This window comes from Chaetura pelagica, unplaced genomic scaffold, assembly GCF_000747805.2.
Source record: "Chaetura pelagica isolate M959 unplaced genomic scaffold, ChaPel_1.0 scaffold316, whole genome shotgun sequence".
Lineage (NCBI taxonomy): Eukaryota > Metazoa > Chordata > Aves > Apodiformes > Apodidae > Chaetura > Chaetura pelagica.
In genome coordinates, this window is record NW_009953497.1 from 133,195 (window position 1) to 154,503 (window position 21,309).

The following is a 21,309-nucleotide window of genomic DNA, read 5'->3' on the forward strand; positions in this document are numbered from 1 at the left end:
GAGAACAGGAATATTTCTGTCCTCCTCTTTCCACAGCCTCTTTAGGGGCTTTGAGATTTAGTGCTTTTAAAATGTTCTGTAGTGAAAGCAGACAGCAAGAGCTGTGCCTGCCTCCACATCTCTAGACACTGCTCCCCCCATGCCATCAAATCTCTTCGGACTGACTTACACAGTCAATGTTATCCGACATGTTCAGGATGATGTAGTTTTTCCCCGCAAGGTTGCTCCAGTCTTTGCAGATGACCTGGAAAGACAAGACAAAGACAGCTGGGTTTGGGAAGCAAATACAGCTCTACTGCTGAAAGCACAGGACAGGGGACAGGAGCAAGGAGCTGTGTCATACCCCAGAGAAGTGCTTCTCAAGGGATGTCTCTGTCCTTTAGCTCTTTGCACTAAAGAGGAAACACTATTTCAGTGCCAGCTCATGGGGCAGGGAGAAGGTACCATGCCAGTTTGCCACAACCCAGATTACCTCCCACCTCTAGATAGACTCCAGGACTCAGATAGTCAGTGGAAAACTCTCCAGCTTGCAGCCTTATTCTGTATGTGATCAGCACTTAACACAAAACCTAATCAGGAGCCTCTGTTGTACTTAAGCAAACTGGTGAGACAGGGCAGCATTTTGTAGGCAGGATGGGACACCGAGGAACAGTCACTTGCTCAGGGTCCTGAGTACCATGGGGCAGAAAGCAAAATTATAAGCTTTCCCCCGTAATTTCCACCAGCCAGCTCCTGCTACTTGTCTTCACTTAAACAGCTGCCAACTTGCTGGATTTGGGAACTGCAGCTCACCTCACACCTCTTCTCCCGAGAGCTCTCCTAGACCAACATCCTCACAGATCGCTCTACCCTGCTCCACCTGCTTGCATCTGGTCCCTGCAGGCAGCAGCAAAAATAGCACTTCCTTCTCACTCCCTTTCCAGAAATCCTAAGGGCCACTTTTGTCTTGACACTTTCAATAATGCAGGCTGAGGAAACAAGGAGCTTTCACTGCTGTGCATGCCCCAGAGGGCAGGTGTTTATTAGAAGCAGGATTCTGAGCAGCACTATGCTAGGGAATATAAAAGAGGGCAGAGCTTTCACCATGGATGAGGATTTTACCACACATAAGTGCTGTGAAAAAGATCCCCCAAAATTCAGTTTTGGCTGGGTGAACAGAAAAGATCTTCCACCAGTCAGACTTATAGAGGTGGGTTAGGTTATGGAGTCAAATGCTTTGCCCTAGAGAGAAGTACCCAAATATCTCCACTGAAACCTCTCACCCAGTCCCTGCTCCCAGTGCTACCTGTGCTGAGTCCCAGGGCATCTCTGTTGGCAGCATGGCCATGCGGGCATCCCCAGCCTGTGGTGACAAGCTCCTCTCTGCTGCTACAGTCTCAGTGGCTGACTCGGTGTCATTCCAAATGGAATCTGGTGCAGGCTCCTCAGCCCTGTCCCATTGAGATGCAGAAGTGGGGTGCAGCTCAGTGCCAGAAAGAGTCTGGGTGTCAGGGAATCTGCCTCCAGGAGAGGGTGTCCTCACAGGCATTTGTGCAGCCTGCTCCATCTCAGTTAGCACTGTGGGCTCCAGCATCTCCCAGCCCACTGTGGTTTCCGCGAACTCCTCTCCAGTTGAGTGTTCTTCCCCACCAGCCTCCACAGCGCTCTCTGAAAGCTCTGCTCTTGTGGTAGTCACAGTTAGCTCTGAATCTGCTCCCCCAACAGCCCACATGTCCCCAGCTGTCACCTCAAAGGACTCTTCTGAAATACTGGCAGACCTCACAGCACTAGTAGTAGACAAAATAGAGGACACAGGAAGAAGACCTGGTCCCATGCTGCTCCCAAGGTCTAAGCCTGGAGGGACAGAGTCCTCCTCTTGCCCTCCTGGAGCTGCCTCAGTCACAACACCTGGCCTGACAGAAGCTGTGGAAAACAGAAGAGAAAAGGAGTCCTCTTGGCCCACTGGTTCAGATGATGTAACCTCTGGCTCCGAGGTTGGGAGGCTCTCCACTCCTCCTCTTGAGTGGTCTATAGGGAGCAGTCCCTCCTCTTCCTCCAGTGTGCTAGAGAAAGACGTGTGCAAATCAGGCTCAACATATTCTGCTGATGGCTGGACAGTGGCTGTTTCCCAGTTGTCCTTGACCTGTGTCCCATTCCCTTTCAGCAGGGACTTCTGAGATGCAGCAGGAAAGCTGTAATCTAAAAAGAGATCCAAGAGACTTCGTGTCACATCCTGAGTAACTGAACTCTGCAAGGCAGAGAGCTGGCCCCATTATATGTGTCTAGCCAGAGACGGGGTCAAATGGCAGAGACCTTGTAAGAGCAGGTAGTTTGCCACCAAAAAGAACAATCCTATCTGACAAGTGCAGTGCAACCTCCTGCACTTCCCCAGCAGCTTGTCCCATCCCAGCAAACCCACTTCCCCTAGGGATAATTCACATATTCATTCTCCTTTCTGACCTGAAAGTGTTTCCACAGTTCCTGCAAACAACAACTGATACCTGGAATCTCCAGGGTGAGGTTATGAATGTTAGGAATCAAGCTGGGATGCAGGGATTCATTCCACATGGGATTCAGAAAGATAAAGGGCAGTAACACTAGTCTGCCATGAGCTAAATGGGGAATACTAGGGAAGAGAAACAACAGCACAGCAATCCAAATCCTACTCTCTGGCACAGCCAAGTAACACCACCAAAACCTGAATCAATCTGGGTATCTCTGAAATGCAGAAATTCAGTTTGCACAGCACTTCGCAGCAGAAACGTCACCCCAAAAACATCTGCATTACAAGTTTTCTGTGTCACTAAGGAACAGTTTTGCTGCAGGGAAACTGAAGCCAGAAACGGGCCAAATCTAACTCCATTCCCTCCAACTTCAGTCCCAAGATGTTCCATGGCTCTGACCATGAATGCATGTGATGTTGTTGGACAAATATAGATGTTGAAGGAGAATGATGCACCTCACAAATGTAAGGTCAGAGCAGGCAGTGGCTTCTGGAAACACAGCAAGGAGCTGTGATCCCAGGATAAGGAGAGTATCTGTAAGATCAGACACGTTAAGCTCAGAGTGGCAGGCATAAACCCAGCAGGCATAAATCAACCTTCACCTTTCTTGAGAAATTGCCTGCACCCAAGGACTTCTGTTCCCAGAGTTTGCATCCCAAGTAACTTTTACTCTCCCCAAGATGAGCACGACACATACTCTGATTGAGCAAGAGAAGGAAGAGAATCCCTCCACAGCCAGAAATGAGCACCCTGCCCTGTCTATGGTTACTGTTATTAATAAGTGACTGTCTGAAATCCCCAAGGCCCCCATCTCCTCTCCTGCCTGCCAAAGCAGATGCTTCACTAAGCACAGTGGGCACCAGCTGTCTGGATGCCTTACAGAGGAGATCTGCACAAGGAATCTCTGTGCATCCCTGACTGCAATTCATCACTTGCTGCTGCCACCACGGGTGCAAGCTCCCAGGCAGGGAAGACCATATCAGCAAACACATCCTCTGCGGTGGATATTTCCTAGCAACCAGGTCTGCTCATGCTGCTCCTGTACACTCCTCTCCATCCCTCCTGAGTAGAGAGCCATGCTATTCCCTTCACTCTGAGCAGGAGGCACAAAGATGCTCCTGTTCAGCTGGCAAGTGCATTCCCCAACTCATAGCTCATTCCCTTCACGCTATCAGCCTCCCCCCAGGTGCTGCCTGAAGATGAGCATGATCCAGCTCATTACCTTCAGGGTCATGATGTGGTGACTGTCTTCCATTTCTGTAAACAGGCCTCTGAAATCTACTGACCACTGCAGGCAGAAGCAACATCTGCTCTGCCATGGGGTTTCAATAGAGAGCACTCATCCCGAGACTGTACCCAAAGACACTAAGGGTTAAAAGCTGACTGCTACCCAACGGCCTACCCTCAGAGGCCAAGGAGCCTGGTAAGAGCAATCAATGGCATAGAGACAAATAAAAAACCTCTTCCCTCAGCTGCCTAGCACTGCCAAAGGCCCTCACCAGCAGCTACACATCCCAGCATCTGCAGCGTCACTGCCTTGCTAGATGGATGGTGGGTAACTGCAGGAACAGGCACAGACCTCAGGATTGAGGACATTAGGTCAGGAGCCTCCGCAGGCAGATGGTCACAGTTCAGTGCATCTCCCAGGGCTCTACTGCTCCTCCTGCTGCAGTGGTACTCAGGATTTGCACCAAAACCACTAATCCCAGCAGGAACCATGCCTGCCCTGACGTGCTGTGGGTGAGAAGTGAGGGTTTCACCCCTTAAAACAAGGCTCTCTCAGATGAGATGTTATTTTCAAGACTCAGTGATCCAATATGCAATCTCCTTTGCCTAAAGACACTTTCAACTATTCTTGACTTCTCTGCACCTCCTCTCTTCCCTGCCCCTCTTCCCACCTGGAGGAAATCAAGAACTGGCAGATGGATGCAGTAGAAAAACAAACCAGGAAAAAGCAGCATGAGGTTTGCTTCACAGGAGCTAGAAATGCTCCTGGCCTGTCAGCTCTCCTCTGAAGTCAACACGTTTGACCTTTCCTTAAGGTGCTCTGTCACACATCAGCAGGCTCCTGTGGGGAAAAGTCCTGCATGGTGTGGCCATGCCTCCTTGCACAAGATCTGAGGATGCCAGACGGCATCTCCTCTGCCTCCTCTGCCATCTCTCCCAAGGGATGGAAGCTCAGGGAGAACCCATCCCACTCTCTCCCAGCAGACTTCTGTCTAACAAGACAATGAAACCTGAGCTACTCCTCTGGGCTAACAAATCAACAAGGCAGAAACACACACAGGAATCCTCACACTCACAGCTGATTAAGTTAACATTACCACTTGCCACCAGTTTCTCCAGTATGCTGCATTCTAACCTGCAAGCACTCTCTGTCTGGCTCATAAGACCTCACTGACTATAACCTCAGCTCCCCTCAGATCTCACAAAGGCTGCTCTTCAGATTTGCACAGAAAACAGTGAAACTCAAGGTGCTTTGCCAAAGGGATTCAATCACTTTCCAGGTTCAGGGATGGTGAGTCAACCCTTCCTTCCAAGTTTTCCAGCTAGACACGTAGCCCCTGTCTGGAACCACCTCCTACTGTGTCACTACCAAGAGGATCTGTCAAGTTCTCAAGATCAGGTCTAAGACACTAATTTTCTTTTGGCTTACATTCCTCTTCTAGGATTTGAAGGAATTTGTGCATCTCCTTGGTATGATCCCAGCCACTAAGCTGGTCCCAGCATCTTCTGCCCAAGGCCCTGTCCAGACAAGCTGGTTTCTGTTACTTATCTGTACAACACACAGCTGAGAGCCTCTCCACTGGAAGAGTGTCTTCTCAGCATTTGCCTCTATTCCTCTTCCCCCCAGCCCTAAGGGAACTCAAAGGGCACTTCCCACTTTTAATAACTCCTTCCACCATTCAACTAGCAATTCCCTTTCAGCAAGCAGTCTTCTAGACCCTGCAACTTATCAGCCCACCTGATTGTCCTCTACCTTCAGAAGACCCTCTATACCAGCCTTCCACACTCTGGTCACATGAAATGCACCCATAGGCCTTCCCACCTAACTATGCCAGTGCTATCCACACGCACAGCTTTTGTGGAGAGAAACAGCAAACATGAATCAGAGGGGCCAGACAGACTCCAGTGACCTGTGTTCCTGCTGCAGAAGTGGGGCAGGGTCTTCTGTAAAAGGAGACAGGTATTATGGAGCTAGCTACAATACCAGATTAATCAGGCTCATTTATCTGATCATCTAATTTAAGTAAGGAAGCAGAGCTATGCCAAAGAGAAGGGTGCCTGAGAAGGGAGGAGGTGGTAACTGCACACATCATGAACTCCCTTCCTACCATGTCTGTTCTAGAAGTCACCCACCAAGATCAGCAGTAGGTTGGAACACAAGAGGAACTTGTGGCCACACACAGAGGTGGCATGTGACACATACTCCTTCCAAACACAAATAACAGCAATCAATCCATGATGGAGCCAGACAGATCACAGAGAGGGATGGTTCAGAAGAAGTGACTGCTGGAGCCATGGAACTATCTCAGCATCTCTGGTCAAACAGTCTAGCAGGGACAGATCTGATGAGTGTAGCAGGCAGCCACAGCTCCACGTCATGTTCTCTCCCAGAGCTTCTCAGTCACCCCCTTGGGAGTCTGGTTCACCAATATGAAATTCCACACCTCCACCTCACCTCCTTGCCACCACATCCTTAGCTACACCCCTTAATGCTTTCCATCAATAGTGATATTACATTGCAGCTGTCATTGTCTCCCCCAACCCCCTCCAGCTTTTATCTTCTAAGCTCTCTTACAAAGACCCTCAGTCACTGTTTTCTACATAAATGATCTTGCACATCCCTCCTGCCACTCCAAGTCCTGCCCTTTGCATCTCCCGGAAGACCTAGGTCATGGTCACACAGATTCATGTCCTTCACCTGGGGAGATGTTTTGTCCTGCATGAGGTGAACACAAGCTCCAAACCTCTGCAAGGGCTGCCATATAGATGATGTCCTCCTTCCTCTGTAATCAATATCAAAACTTCCCTGAAACCAGTCAGGCCAACACCTGGCACTGTGCCAAAGCACAATTCCCCAGCCAGGTATTTAATTCATTACTTCTCTGCTTCTTCTTCATTCAGAAGAGCTGGTCTCACTTACTGCCCTACAAGGTTCTCTACGATGTATCTGCCACTATGAGCTGTTCAGAGCAGCTCAGACAAAAAGAGTGACTCTCATTGTTTTTAGTACACATAACCTGACCATAAGGTCTTTATTGGATTAAACTGGAAGATCATGTTAACTAGTGATCGAATCACTGATAACTAGAAGGCACTGTAATGAGGACACAAATGTTCCTGTGCTCCCACCACAACGCAGCCTGACACACTGCAGCACCTGCCAACTTCAGGAAGTGGAAGGTGCATTCTACTCACTGCTTCAAACGCAGCCAGGTGGAAGGTGGTATCTGCTTGCCATTTTGCAGTACAGAGCAGCAAGGCTTACTGCAAAAAGGCAAACTCCACCTGATTAAAACTGCAAGGGGATTTCAAGAAGGCAAAATGCAATTACTGGTGCTGGAATTGAGCCAGTTGAGGCTAAAATCCTAATCTTCCAGAAGAGCTAGTAGAAGTTACTATTTGCAATTGCAAGACAGGTCCACACATAGAAAAAAAGATCATAGTTAAAAGACAGACCCAGGGTAGCAAAGTGGTTACATCTCATTATACTTGGAATTCACTTCAGGTAGAGACTGGGCACTTATATGAGCTGCAGTAAGGCTAGAGTGAGCCACCCAAACACAGAGTTGGCTGGAGACAGCTGCACCAGAACAACACTATGCACAGAGAAACCCTCTTTGTTCCATGTCAGTCTTTGCCAGCAATGCCTTGGTTAAGATGGCTTGTCCCTAGGCAGATCACCTAATGCATTGGTCTACACCAAACCAGTGCGTAAACAAGAGGCATCCCAGGAGCTGAGCTCAGGCAGGGGCTGCTCAGCACTAAGCTCCTTATGCACACAGCCCTTACCAGGTGCTTCGTTTCATTAATGCTTGGGTTGAAGACAGTATTAGAACTGCAGATTTGCTGTCAGGCTGGATGAAGAGGCAGCAGATTTCAGTAAGGCTGAGAGAGACCGGGATCTCTCCGGCCAGAGGCAAGTAATTCATCATGGAAGGAAGCGAATTTCACTATGAGAGAAGAGTTGGGGATGGGAGACATTTTATCCCATTGGTCAATAAAAAAACCTTATTTTTCTTTCAATACTGTCCTAACTTGTCTGCCCTGCCATCCCTCATCCTAGCTGTCCTGGGAATCCCTACTGCTAATTACTATGATTAATTAAAAGATTACAATTACACACCTACCCCCCAACACCACATGCTGACCTAGTGAACCACCAACCTATAAGACTAGATTTGATAGCGCCAAGCACAGTCATGCATTGGTCTTCAAAGGCACAACCTTGGAGCTAAAAGAGCAGACCCCAGCTGTAATGAAGCCACCATCACACTGGAAGATGTGATGATGTGCTCCAGCTCTTGGAGACTCTGCTGTTGGGCAAGGGAGGAGAGGGACTAAGTGCCTTCATTCACCAGACACTCACAAGCATTGCATCAGTTTTTGAGAGCCCGTGCTTCCCAGCAAATAATGATTAGGCTACCTCAACCCAGAGCCTTCACTGGAAAGGGTGCACATGGGACACTGTGCTCTGACTGAGCCAAAGGAGAACACCAAGAGGTGCAAACCAGAGAGTATTTCAGGATGGATATGCTACCATGTAACTCTCTCACTAAAAATCAGGGATTCAAAGGGACCTGCAGCCCTAATGACTCCCATCCTCTAACCCTATAACTGGAAGAGATGTTGCATCTGTTGCCCAAAAAATCCAGTGTGACAGTAGTAAACAAGGGGGATTGGAAGCCTCCAGACAAAACAAGATGGAGAAGGTGGGAAGATGGGAAAGAAGGCTAAGGGTCAGATGCAAATCCCTGCAGATCCACTCTGCCTTCAGGAATGATCTGTGGCTTAGGCCAATTTGATACCAAAGGTGAAATAAAGCAGCCAAACCCAAACCACAGCCTGAGAAGCTTCTGGGTTCCCTGGAAGCCTGAAGGCAATAGGACGCAGAAGTAACAGGTTCACAGCTCCACTGACTTGCCTTTTAGCGAAAGTATGAGCCACATGCTGCTTCTTTCCATAAGGACAGGGCATCTACCTTCCCACCAGACCTAATCCATCCCTTCCAGATGCAGCTCCACTAGGTAGCAGCTGTGCATGGCTTAGTACACACACAAGCAAGCATGAACTTCCATGCACGCTCAGACAGGGTCCTTCCTCCCTGACACTGATTGGTGTCAATATGGATTTACTGTTCTGTAGCATAAATCAGCAAAAGCACATTATTCAGGAGAATGAGATCCCCAGGCTGAGCTGTGCTCTGCCAGTGGGAGTTTGTCCTCACTTTCTAATGTACTAACAGGTGGTCCTAGATGACACGTTTTCCAGAAATATTTTTAAAGGATGTTTGAGTGCACTTCAAAAAAAAAAAGAGCAGCAGCTGCAGATTGTTATTACTTTTTATCTCTTGCAACCTCAAAGTCACACAAAGGCAGAGGAGTCTCCCCACATAGACTTCAGAAGGACGTGAGAAGAAAAAAAAAAAAGATATGACTAATATAGCTTTGAAATCTCAAGAGATTTGGCCTATCTGCAACAAAACCAGCAATTCCAGACCAAATACATTTACACCAAACACAGAAAGAAGACAGTATAGATCTCCTTTCCTAGCAGAGTATTTTCTTTCTCTAGTAGTATAAAAATCCAGTTTTGTGCCTTGATTGACACAGAGTCTCGAATCTGTGCCTGCGACCAACTCTGCAGGGCTACACTCCACTGTTGTTCAGAGAGAAAAACCACATAAGGAAAACTTACACCATAAACTTTTTTTTTTTAAACAGCAGCTATTTGAAACTGTTTAATGGATTTATACGTTGAAAATAACCTAACAGATGTCACCACACAGTTCCACAAGGTATCACATGGCATCTGTCACACATGCAGCATGTAAGATCCATTGGTTGTGTGTACCTCTCATGCACAGGCTTTGCATGACAGGAGAAGGCTGTCCAATTTAGAGATGCTATTACAATATCCTTTATTGTAAAATGACACACAGCAGGTTTCTAATTAAATTTTAAGCAGAAATGGGCTCCCAGCTCTTGAATAATTTAAAATGTTCTATTAACCAAGGTTCTGAAATGCCATTGAGACATGAGCTCTGGACACAGCAACGGCCAGGGCGGGGGGAAAAAAGAGTGCTTGGAAGAACTGGAGTGGTTAGCTGGGCAGTGGATGGGGTACATGTAAAGGACAGCTGAAAGAGCACATCTGCTCATGGAGGAAAGCACTGCAGGCAAGAACGGAAGGAGAGAGGAGCATGTTCTGCATACAAATGGGGTAAGGCACGTGCAAGAGGCAAGGCTGGGTTTAGTACCCAGTGCATCTCGCTCTCAATGCACAAGCACATGCTGTTCTCCAAGTCACGTCCAGATCTGGGAGTACATGCAGGTGCCTGCTGGCACACAAATAAAAGCGCCGCTGAGCACACTGCCAGTGTGTGAGAGCAGCAGAGCCAGAGCATGGCCTGAGGATGTGCTGGTGAGAACAGGCACCATCTGCCCCCAGCATCGCTGTGGAGGCAACATCTGCACAGCTTCCCCATGGCCAGGCCTGCAAGTGCTCCAGGGACATGTGAGCCACAGGGCAGCAAGAGCACGGCCAGATGAGTTCAGCAGCAATGTTAGCGAGCAAAGAGCTTTGGAGACCTTAGCTGGGATGGCCCTTGCCCTGCAGAGCATGTACTGTGCCCCAGCAGGCATCCTGAGCCGTAGCACCACAGTGGCCCTCAGCCCTGGGAGAGCACAGGTCTTTGTTAAGGTCACAGAAATAGGAATGAAGATAAAACAAGACTTGTGCTTTTCAATTGCACACCTCAGTCAGATCTGCTGAGAGGAAGGCAGTGATATCAGATAAGGAAGGAGGGATAAGGCTGAAGCCTGGCCCCTGGGTAACACTTAATACATGTCCCACATGACACTTAAGAGCAGAAGCATGTGAAATAATCTCCTAAGCTACTGGAAACTCTGCAAATGCTCCTCCTCCTTCCTACCATCCCTCTCCCTGAGAACACCTCAAAGCCAACTAGGAGCTCAGGGGGAGATCACTGAGGGGATTCAGCGGTCTCAAAAAACAGACTACAGAGGAAAAGCAAGCTCAAATGCTAGCTAATTTTGGCCATGGCACCCCATGAAGCAGGTAGGACAGGATAAGCAATAGGGTAGCTGCCCAAGAGGCAAATTTGCTGTCTTCTCTTGGGCAAAATCCCTACTGAAGTCACAGACAAGGAATCCAGGATTTGGTCCAGGGAAACCAGCTTTGACTCAAATCACTAAGCCAGGGCCTTAAGACCTTTAGGTTGTGTGTATTTGACAGCAACAGAAAGAAGAGAGAGAGCAGAGAGGATAAATGGGAGAAGAAGAGAGAACAAATGGCACAAGACCATGGGAAACTAGGTGAAGGCAACACTTTTCCCAGCTCACAGCAGCTCAGGAATAAAGGCTCAGCTGTAACATGGTTTCTAAAGCCTGTGCTTGCTCAGGGTTCACTGGGGACATCAGGCATTGAGGTGAGAAAATAGAGCTGACGTTTAATCTCAGACCCTCTTAGCAAGAGCTGTGTCCAAGCAGGAAAATAGATCCTTGCATCCTTCCACCTACCTGCAGAGCAAAAAGCAAGGATGGGGGTAAAATAACCTACCTGTTGCTGGTCCCAAGTCCAGGCTGGAGTCATTGAGCTCTCCTCCATCTTCCCAGAAGTATTGTGGGGGCTGTAAGATCTTGGACTCCTCATTCTCCTCACTGGCAAAGCCTGATCCTGGAGCAGCATGCAGAGAGCCAGGGGCAAGATCAGGCTCCCCAGCCTCTGGGCTGGTTTGCTCATGGGAATTCATGGCCTCCAGGTGGGACATCATGGCAAACTCCAGCAGGGAAGTTGATGTGAGGCCATCGGTGGTTGGCTCCTCCGAGGAGGCAAGGCAGAGGCCCAAATTCCCTGTAAAATGACAGTAAACCCATATCAGAAATAGGACTGACACCTACTGGGCTTGTCTCCTTGCAGCCTGCTCCTGCCAAACCACCTGCCTTCAGGGTATCCCCCCCTCAGATGGGCTGTGCTCTCAGCTGATGAGGGAAATCAGGGCATTTTTTGAAAATCATGCAGAGTTGCATTCATGCCCAGGAGGTGAGGGTGCCAAGGAGCCATCCAGCCTGTGGGACCTCTCCTCAATGGGGCAGTGATGGTTCACTCTCTGAGGTTTGTTGCCTCTCTGAAAGGACTTGCCTTTTTAATCATCCATCCTGGAGAGGAGGTGGAATGTCATAATTAAGTAATGAAATTCTGGCCCTGTCAAGTCAATGACAGTTTCCTACCTGACTGTCACCCAGACAAGATTTCACCCAGACAAGATTTCACCCTAGAGCTCCTGATCTGCAGCTGTATTATATGCAGGGGGACTGATTTAAACCAAAATTATGTACATCACCAATATCAATCATGCTTTAAATTAGCAGGCTGATTTTAAGTCATTGATTTTAACCTCATTCTGCATTCACAATTTTTGTATTCCTAAGGGAGGGCTGACTGTCACAGGTAAGAATTAAAATGTGCTAACAGCAAACATCTACCTAACACTAGGAAGAGAGGCAGACTGCATTTTATACTTTTATTTCTGCAATTATATCCTTGTTATTTCCATTTTATCTATTAGAAGCTTTGACTGACACCTCTTGATTCCTAGATGAGACTTTAATTGTGATTTGTGTCAAGGTACATTCACATACATATTAAACTTCAATCAAAATGCAAGAAAACAGCACCTGGAACTTGGCTTTATTCAACCAATAAATAACATTATATATATGGAGACACAAGAAAAAAATGGGATTACCAAAACATGTTTTACACTTAAAACAGTTTTGTTAAGCAAGTAAAGTAAGTAATCTGGGTGAAATGCAGCAATTGCTTCCCAGCCCTCTTGTTTTTCAGCACATTAAAACAGGAAGATCCCATTTTCTGACAGCTGATTTTTATTCATAGTTTAGAAGAAAAAATGACAAGTTTTCCTGCTTTCTCAGCTCATACTCAGTTTCTCAGTTCTTAATGAACTAGTCATTGAACTGAACTAATTGAATAAGCTGAAATGAAGATTAATTTGGTATTTTTCTTTGATAACTGATTTTCCAGATGAGAAACGCAGCAGATCTAATCCACCTGGACACCAGTAAGCTATCTGATACAGTGCCTCATGCAGAATTGTAAGAGAGGCAGGAAAAGACACCAATTAGCAGGAAAACTGTGAGGCAACTGTAAGGCATTGGCTACACAAAAAATGACTGGAAGCTTTTGCTGGAGGGATGCTATTAGTGGAATTCCTCAAGGTCTGTCCTTGGATCTGTTGTTTTATAATATTTTCTTAAGTGACCTTGGAACAAAAATTAGGAACATGATAATTAAATTAGCCAAGGCCACAAAGCAAGGAGACATCCTCACTAGACAGAAAGAATGCAGGTACAGCTAGATGACTTTGAGAACAGAAGCAACAGAAATATTATTAAAAGAAGCAGTACAAAGTGATAAGCCACCACCTTGAGAACTAGCACCAAACATTTCTGATAGAAGATAGGAAACTATCCATTAGAAATGTCTTAAGAGGAGACATTCCTGTATTAGAAACGGCTCTGGACATCACAGGAGCACAGATGTGAAAATGCTTTCACAGTCCAGAAGTATTAGAAATAGAGAGATTTTACAAAGCACTGCTGAGACATCACCTGGATGCTGCATGCAGATCTGCATACACGTGGCCTGAAATGATTTAAGCAGAGCTGAACTACCTTCAGGCAAGGACACAGACCAAGCAAACTCCTGAGGTTCCTTCCCACCACTATATCCTACAACTCCACATCCCAGAAGGATTAATTCAAATGAGAGCAAGTGCCTAGATGAGCTATAGGACAGTGGCAGATGGATTGGCCCAGGTGCTTTCACTGAAAACATTGGCTTGTTGGCACAAAAAGTTTGGGAGTTGCTTCTTATTTGCCAGTCTGATTACCAAACCTGTCCTGGGAACACTGGAAGCCAGAAACACATTTTTCAAGCCTTCTGCCTGCTCTCACCCTCTCCATCTTCCTCTGATAATTTCTGAACTGAGTAAAATCTAATACTGGTTCCTCTTTCCCAGATACACTTGGGCCAGGCTTCAGCACTTCATCTTGTTTATTTTGTTCTATTGATCCAAGGCAAGACTGGCTGAGGCCAGTGCAGCAACAAAAAGGGAACAGCAACAGAGGCATCATATGAAAGGGGAAGGAAGCTACTGCAGCATCACAGAGCCAACCAAGGAGCCTCTGGGCATCCCTGGGGATAGGCTGGCTCCCTGTGAGCTGCACATGCACTGTGAAGGCCAGGCAGGAAAAGGTGAAGAGCTTACACATCTCATGTGTGAGCATGGATCCAGAGAGACCTGGCCAGGCCAGTCCCATGGCAATTCAGTGGTGCTCACCAGGCTCCAACATGATGGTACCCCCAAGCCTGACACAAGACACCTGCATCACTACTGGAGAGCACTACTGTGCCTCACAGACCCCAGTGGAGAGTACCTGTCTTGAAGAGCTTACAGCTTAAGCAAACATGACTGAGAGCAGCAAGCGGGAGAAATGGAACATTATTCTTGAAGTAATCCCAAAAAGAGAAGCAGAAAGATGGGGAGAGATCACAGCAGGTCCAAGGCGACATGGGAAAATCAGTGTAGTTGGAACTGCAACTAAGGGCCTGGATCCTACATCAGCTCTTTAACTGCTCCAATGCCTCAGTTTCTCCCAGCTCCCATTAGCAGAGACACGGCTGATGTGATGCCTTCCACTTCCAGCCACACTGCAGCACATCCCAGGTCTCCCAGCTAGCTAAAGCCTCAAAATGTAACCCTGTGCCAGCTTCAAAGACTGGCTCGAGCCTCTCTGTTTCCATCAGCTCCACCCTGTTTGAGCTGCCTCTAGCATCCAACTGCAGCCCGTCCCACCATCTCTGTAACAGACTTCTCATAGCAAGTGAACCTGGGCACCCAAAGACCTAATCCTATCCATGTGGGAAGCTCAGATCCTAGGAGTTTGTTTACCCTCATTTAACTCTGAGGTGTTTACCCAGTTAAAACCCCCTAAGCTGCATTATCTTGTTTACTGGAATACTCCTCAGCCCAAGATAAAGCTATACCACCTCATCCCTAAGAATGAGTCATTAATAGACACAGCCTGAGCAAGCCAGGTTTCTCCTGGGATGGATCTGGAATAAGACAACACCTTGGAGCCTGATCCACAGGCACAGGATGCAGAGGCTGGCCTGAGGAAACCCTCTGAATCAGCACCCTCCTGAATGCCACAGGGCTAGCAGCACCACTGCACCAGTGTACACACCAGCACCCCTCCAGGCAGCATCCTGACACCACTTTGTATCTTTTGCACCAGCCACAAAAACTCTCGGCAGTGGGGTGCCGAACAGCAGACCCAAGATTTGCCAGCTTCCCCGTCTTCCAAGCATCTCATAAAGGAGCTCAATGCAGCTGCCAACTGTAAGGCAAAGAAATAATCAAAGCATGAACTGGGAGGCAGGGGAGCACAGCTGAGAGAGGGAACCTAACACCCAGGTCATGGGTGGCTAGCCATTTTCCTCCTGGGATGGGGAATGGGGATTAGACAACTTCTATCAGCCCCCAGTCTCCCAATTTTGTATTCAAAAAGCAGACCAAGCGATAGAAATAAAGAAGCACAAACGAATAAGGGCCTGTGACTTTAGAGTCACATAGGGAGGGAGCAGGGAACAGAGCCAGGGCTCCCCAGCTGCTTCAATGGGGCATTTGTCTCTCATTTCTATTTTTGCGGCACCTCTGCGTAACCTGGAGGGGATGAAGCTCTGCATGCTAAAGAGGGCAGCCAGCCTTTGGGGAAACAGCAGGGCTGTGAGCACGGGAGGAAAACCCCTCCCCAGATCAGAGGAGAGGTAAGAAAGGAAAGAAAGTGGGAGAGGTAGGTGAAGGGGGAACAGGGAGCAAAGGCAGAGAGGGAGCACCAAAACCAGCACGGGAGTTCCTGCGCTTGCCAGCTGCTGGCACCCACAGAAGTGACACGTGGAGGTAACACTGACCTTGCAAAGGATGCTTCACCTCTGTAAGCAGCAAAATGGGGCAATTTCAACAGAAGGAAATGATACTGCAGTATTACTTTTCCACTGGAAAAGAGCCAGCAGGGAGGCTGGCAGATGAAACAAGTTTGCTAGTTGCTGACCCCACAGGCCCCTCAGAAAACAGCTCCAAGTGGAAGCAGCAAAGCCTACTCTGTTCAGATCAGCAGAAGATTCAAGGCAACAGCCCCAGACAAGGCATATGAGGGAGTTTCGCTCAACAACAGGAAAAAACAATTACTGGAGAAAAGAAAACCTGCCATGTCTCTCCCAAACTGCTGTGAATAAAAGCAGATTCACATTTTTTAAATAACCTCAAAGCATTTTCTACATTAGCTGTCCAAGAACCACTTTGTCTCTCTGCCACAAGGCAAGCCATCTCTCCCTGGAATGGGGCAGCTGCCTAAAAGCTCCCAACTGGCCTATTGAATAGGACTAGAAGAGAAAGAGGAAATGAATCCTTCTTGTGTCCAGCTGAAATGAGAGGAGGGATTTGGGGAGATGAAACAGAATCTGGCTGTGACTGTGTGAGAGTGCCTTCAAAAATTTTCTTGCTCTTTAACAACAAGCAAACCTCAATCTTCTCTCCACAGAAATACACAAACATCCTTTAAAATGTCATCATATCAGCTTGACCTATAGAGGGACTGGTGTTCCTTTCTGACCAGCTGAAGGCTGGTTTTGCCTTCCTGGGTGCTGTGGCTGAAGCACCCTGCCAGGGAGGCAGGATCAGCCTGCTGAAAGGAAGAGCACCCTCCTAGAGTGCATGAGCTGACTCAACCCGCTTCTCACCACCAACCAGCTGAGCCTATACACCATCACCCAAGCCCAGTTACACAATGGGTACCAGAGAAGGGGGTCAGAGCATCTCGGTATTGCCAATGCAGCAGCCACAACAATGTCCATCTGGCCTTGCTACCGTTGACCTTCCTTTCAAGCCCACCCCAAACCCAGGAGTTACCCAATAATGTTATTTCCTAGGAGAGCTGGGTCAAGAATGGGTCACTTACTGATAATTGGTTAGGACAGAAACACAATGACCAGATGAGGGAAGCATCTGCCAGGGATATTCCCTCCCCCAGACCACTGTGCTTGGAAAAGCCAGGGAGCAAGGCCCAAGGGCAGGGAGGAGAGAGGCCCCAGGGCAGAACAGCAAACAGCACCAACCACTTGCAGAATGTAACAAAACACGAAGTGATTTGAATAACAAAAAAGGATCCCAGCCACAGACAGTAGAGGAAGAGGAAAAACTGAATGTTGTTCAGTTGAGGGATGTTTGAGCTGATTCCTCCATGCTCATCTGGAATCTCTGTCCCCTTGACCCTTAATAGCTTACACAGGGAAACACAAGGGATGACTGTATATCAGACCAAGCCCTTTTGGTGCTAAATCAGAGTTACAAACCATACCTGTGCTGGGACACTCCGCCTAACAGATGTCTCTCAGCCCAGCTCCCATGCAACCTTACTGCTGCTCTAGACTATTTACAAACAAACCCAGCCAAGTCTCTAATCTCTGAGATAATTTCCAGTTAGGGCTTCAGAAAACAAGACAAGACTGCCATCCTCCTCTGGTACTGCCAGCAAGGAGGTCCCTCACCAAGCGTCTCTCTAAAACTATCCACCACATTTTACAAAGTGACAGGAAAAGCACTCAGGTCTGCAGGAGCACATACGCTTACCAACCTGCACCAATAAGAAGGACAAGGCACAACTGAGGAACCACTTGCAATGAGACAACTCTTCAGAGGGAGGTTCTAGAGCACACAGTAGCATCTTTCAGCTTTTACAGATCTTCACAACTAGCATAACAAGGGAGCTCAAACACCACGCTACAGGGTGCGCATGCTTGAATGTCCTGAGTGGGTGCTACCTAGCAAAGAACTGCCAACATTTGCTCCCCTGGCATTTCAGTAGAACATCTACAGCAAATGGATCCAGGTATATCCATGGGCAATGGCAAGGCACTGCCAGAAGACACACCTGCTTTTGCAGATAACTGCAGATGTGCCCTTTATCAGCACACATGCACCAGGGGCCTGACAAGGGATGTGAGGCATCCTCAGCCCAGCAGAGAAGAGTTACAATCAGCAACATCAGGACTACTCCAAGCACCACCACCCATCTCCACAGAACAGATTCCACACAAGCAAGTCACTGCAACTCAAATCCTGTCTGTCATTTCCCCCTTCGCTAAACCATTCATGCCAGGAGTAACAATATTGTTTGGTTTCAGTCTCCCAGACTGTTTTCTTCCCTCCCCTAATCGTCTCGAAGCTTTCACACCTCCCTCCTCTGCTGCTGCAGTGTCTGCTCTCCTCTGAGCTTCTCGATATCGACAGAGGCAGCACCCAGCTTGGGATGGGAGATGCAGTCCTTGGGGGAACAGCATCAGGTAGGCAGTTGTGTACATCAGAAGTGAATTTTCTTTCATCAGTTACCTTTAACAGGCCTCCTCAAAGCAGCCCACAGGCCTCCAGGGGTTAACAGACCACAGGATGAAAGCCACCGATCTAAGAGAAAAACCACAGCCCACAGATTCCTTCACCCTCTCACAGGCCCAAAGCATTTCATCTGTCTGCTAAAAATCACCTTGCCAGGCCTGTGTTTCCTCATCTTCCTCTGTCCCAACCTGGACTGTGCACACCATGGCGCTCAGTCTCATTTCCAGCACACCAAAAGCACATGGCTGCTTCCACTTCAGAGCCCTCCCACCAAGGCAGAGCTACTGCAGACACAGGAGGGACTTTCCTCAAGACACAGTTGTTTGTCAAGCACAACAGAAGCCTTTTACATTCCAAAAGGTATCTAAAATACACTAGGCACAACACAACAGAAAACAGTTATGCTGTGCTCCAGCCCCTGCAGCAGAGCAGTGACAACCATCCTGCCAACACGCTAGCTTGCTGTGCAGTCTCACCCCTGAGAGGCTCCACTCTCCAAACAACCTCATGCATCCTAGGGAGACAAGCTTTTGCAAAGGTTTGGTAGTCCCAGGGCACACATATGGATCCTGACTTCATGACACATCAGGCAGGATAGAAACAGCCGAGAGTGGTCGTGGTTGTCATATAGAGGGAGGGCTACAAAGCTGGATACCCAACAGGGAAAATTATCCCCAAGCCAAGAATGTACATCCAAACCTTGGTAACCACAACGGAGCTTAACCAGGCAAGGGGACAGTGGGGGGCTGATTCAAGCCCCAGCAGGGTGTATCTTCTTTGCCAGCATCCCTGGCCCTTTGAACAAACCAACATGTGTTTGCTTTGCCTCTGTGCGGGCCACGCGCGTGTGCCTGACAAATACCCTCTCTCCATTCTTCTGGGATTACGTGTTTCCATAGCCAGCAAGAGCTGGAAGTCCACCCGTCTGCCAGCTGTGGGCTGTGAGGCACCTTCCTCACAGCCCCTCTTCCCCTGGCCCTGCAGCAGGGCTGCCAAGGCTGCTGCTGCTCCCTCAGGTACCCACAAAATGCCGGAGCTTCTTCCCACACTGAGTGAGTGGAAAAACTTTCGTGTGCTCTGATTTGCAGCTCGTCACCAGCAGCTTCCCCTTGAGGGCTTAATGTACTTATTTCTACCCCTAATGCCTATAATTAAATGAACGTTTCCTTATGGCACTGAAGAGGCCGAGGAAAAACTGACTACAGGGAATTTTCATCCGTTCTGATTTATACTCCCTCAGCTCAGGCCCGTTCACACAATGCTAACAAGGAATCTTCTAAGCAGGCAGAAGGGAAAAAAACCACAACTTAAACAGCCCAGATGCAGACAAGCACCTGGAGAGACAACAAGAGGGAAGAGACCAGTTCCCTTCCTTCTTCCCCTGCTTTCAACCACATCATTTTCCTATTTGCAACTCAGATACCCTAGAGCCTGGAAAGGTGTTTCCACATTCTGCCAGTAGTGCTAGGACCCCAATGCTTCCCAGCTATCTGCTAGGACCCCGACAACACGCAGGTCCCATTTCAGCCCATCCTGCAGATCTTTGAGGCTCCAGATCCTGGGAGGCACTGCAGGAAGCATGCCTCTCGCCCAGCATCTAGGAATCTTGCTCAGTCCCTCCAGCTCTTTCTCAGGTTTTAAGTGTTCCTGTTCTGTGGGGCCAGAGGAGTGAGGCTGGAATGCACTGAATTATTCCAGGCTGGAATAGCTGAGCAAAGCCACTAACCAAAATGGGGCATGATTTATAAATTCCCAGCAGCCTGCATCTCAACTTCTGGCCTCTCATCTAGGTACAAGTCCAGGTGTCTGGAGATGCCTGACAAACTGAGTCCAGCCCCCAGAGCTGCCACAAGCCACCAGGATTACCATTTTCACTAGATTAGGGACTGAGCTGCCCCTCAGAGCTGCTGCTTGCATCCCATTCCTACACCTGTCTCTGCTAGGACAGGAGGGGATCACAGGGAAAGGCAAGGACCCAAATCCTCCATATCATCAGAAGCTGGACAGCAATTCTAGTAAGTTTCCAGCAACCTCAGCAGAATAGGAAACGTATCCTCCCCTGAACATAGCATTATCAGCCGTGGTTCTTTCAGCTGCCAGATTTTTAAACCACCACGAGGTCAGTCCCCCTCCTCTGCAGAGCAAATGTCGCTTTCTAGTGATGGGGATGGGGCCAATCTGTGCCAGCAGATCAGCAGGGTGAAAACACGGCGATTGTCCCCCATGCCCCTTGCTTCCCTCTACGGAGGAGGCAGAGGTCTGGCTGAATTTTGGGATATGGGTCTCCTGCTGAGATGTGGCTAAAGGACATCTGCTAGCCACACCAAAGGTTTGCCCTACCGTGGACAACCTGCCCAAAGCAGGCCACAAGACTGGCTCCCTGCTCAGCTCTGGAAAGGCTTATTGCTTTTCTGTGCCACGAAGTATTGGCACAAAACCCCAACAGGTTTTATGATCCATTTTGCTCTTTAAGCTCACTATTGTTTGCAAATCTAAAAGGCTTCATCCCTTCCCTTTAGGGAGCTCCAGGCGACAGGGGCAAGGCACTGTACATACAGCTCACGGGCACAGCAGCTCCACAGATGACACATTCCCCCACAAACATTTTTGGGAGATTGGGGCAATAAGAGAGATGTGCCAGGGGGCTGGATATCACTGTATTGCAGCTTGGTAGTGCTGGAAGACAGTGACTGGTTGGGAAATCAGCCCTTCCCTCCCTGCCAGAATGACTCAAGACAAAGACTCCCCCACTCTTTAAATGTCCCCGTTCAAAACTCCTGTTCCACACCAACCAGATTTCTGTACAAAAGGGATGGGGGGAGGGAGAGGGCAATCTCAGCCTCACTGGTCTTTGGGGGGCTCCCTTTGTTGGAAAATCTCCCCCGACTATTTAAAAATAGAAGCAGAGCCTTCATAACGATCCCGACTATAATTATTCCTGCACTTAATTGCCTTCCCCTGGCATCCTACCTCTCCTCCAAATTTCAAGAGGAGGCTCTTGGGGAAACGCGGAGCAATTTGCGGTCGCCCCTTCCTTTGTGCCAGTTTCGCGGTAGTTAGCAAAATTACCACGACGCCAGACGAAGCCACGGCCAGGAGAGCAGG

The 21,309-nt window shown here is 48.3% G+C and overlaps 1 protein-coding gene across 1 annotated transcript in view; it reads right to left on the reverse strand.

The window, feature by feature from the left end:
- Positions 1–18,410, reverse strand: part of PODXL2 (podocalyxin-like 2) — a 25,407-nt gene extending 6,997 nt beyond the window's left edge. Inside the window, exons 1-4 of the mRNA XM_009999301.1 lie at positions 18,353–18,410; positions 11,289–11,582; positions 1,286–2,178; positions 170–244 (exon numbers count right to left, since the gene is read on the reverse strand). Coding sequence (XP_009997603.1) covers positions 170–244; positions 1,286–2,178; positions 11,289–11,582; positions 18,353–18,410 — 1,320 coding nt within the window. The remainder of the gene's footprint in view (positions 1–169; positions 245–1,285; positions 2,179–11,288; positions 11,583–18,352) is intronic.
- Positions 18,411–21,309: the final 2,899 nt, after the last annotated feature.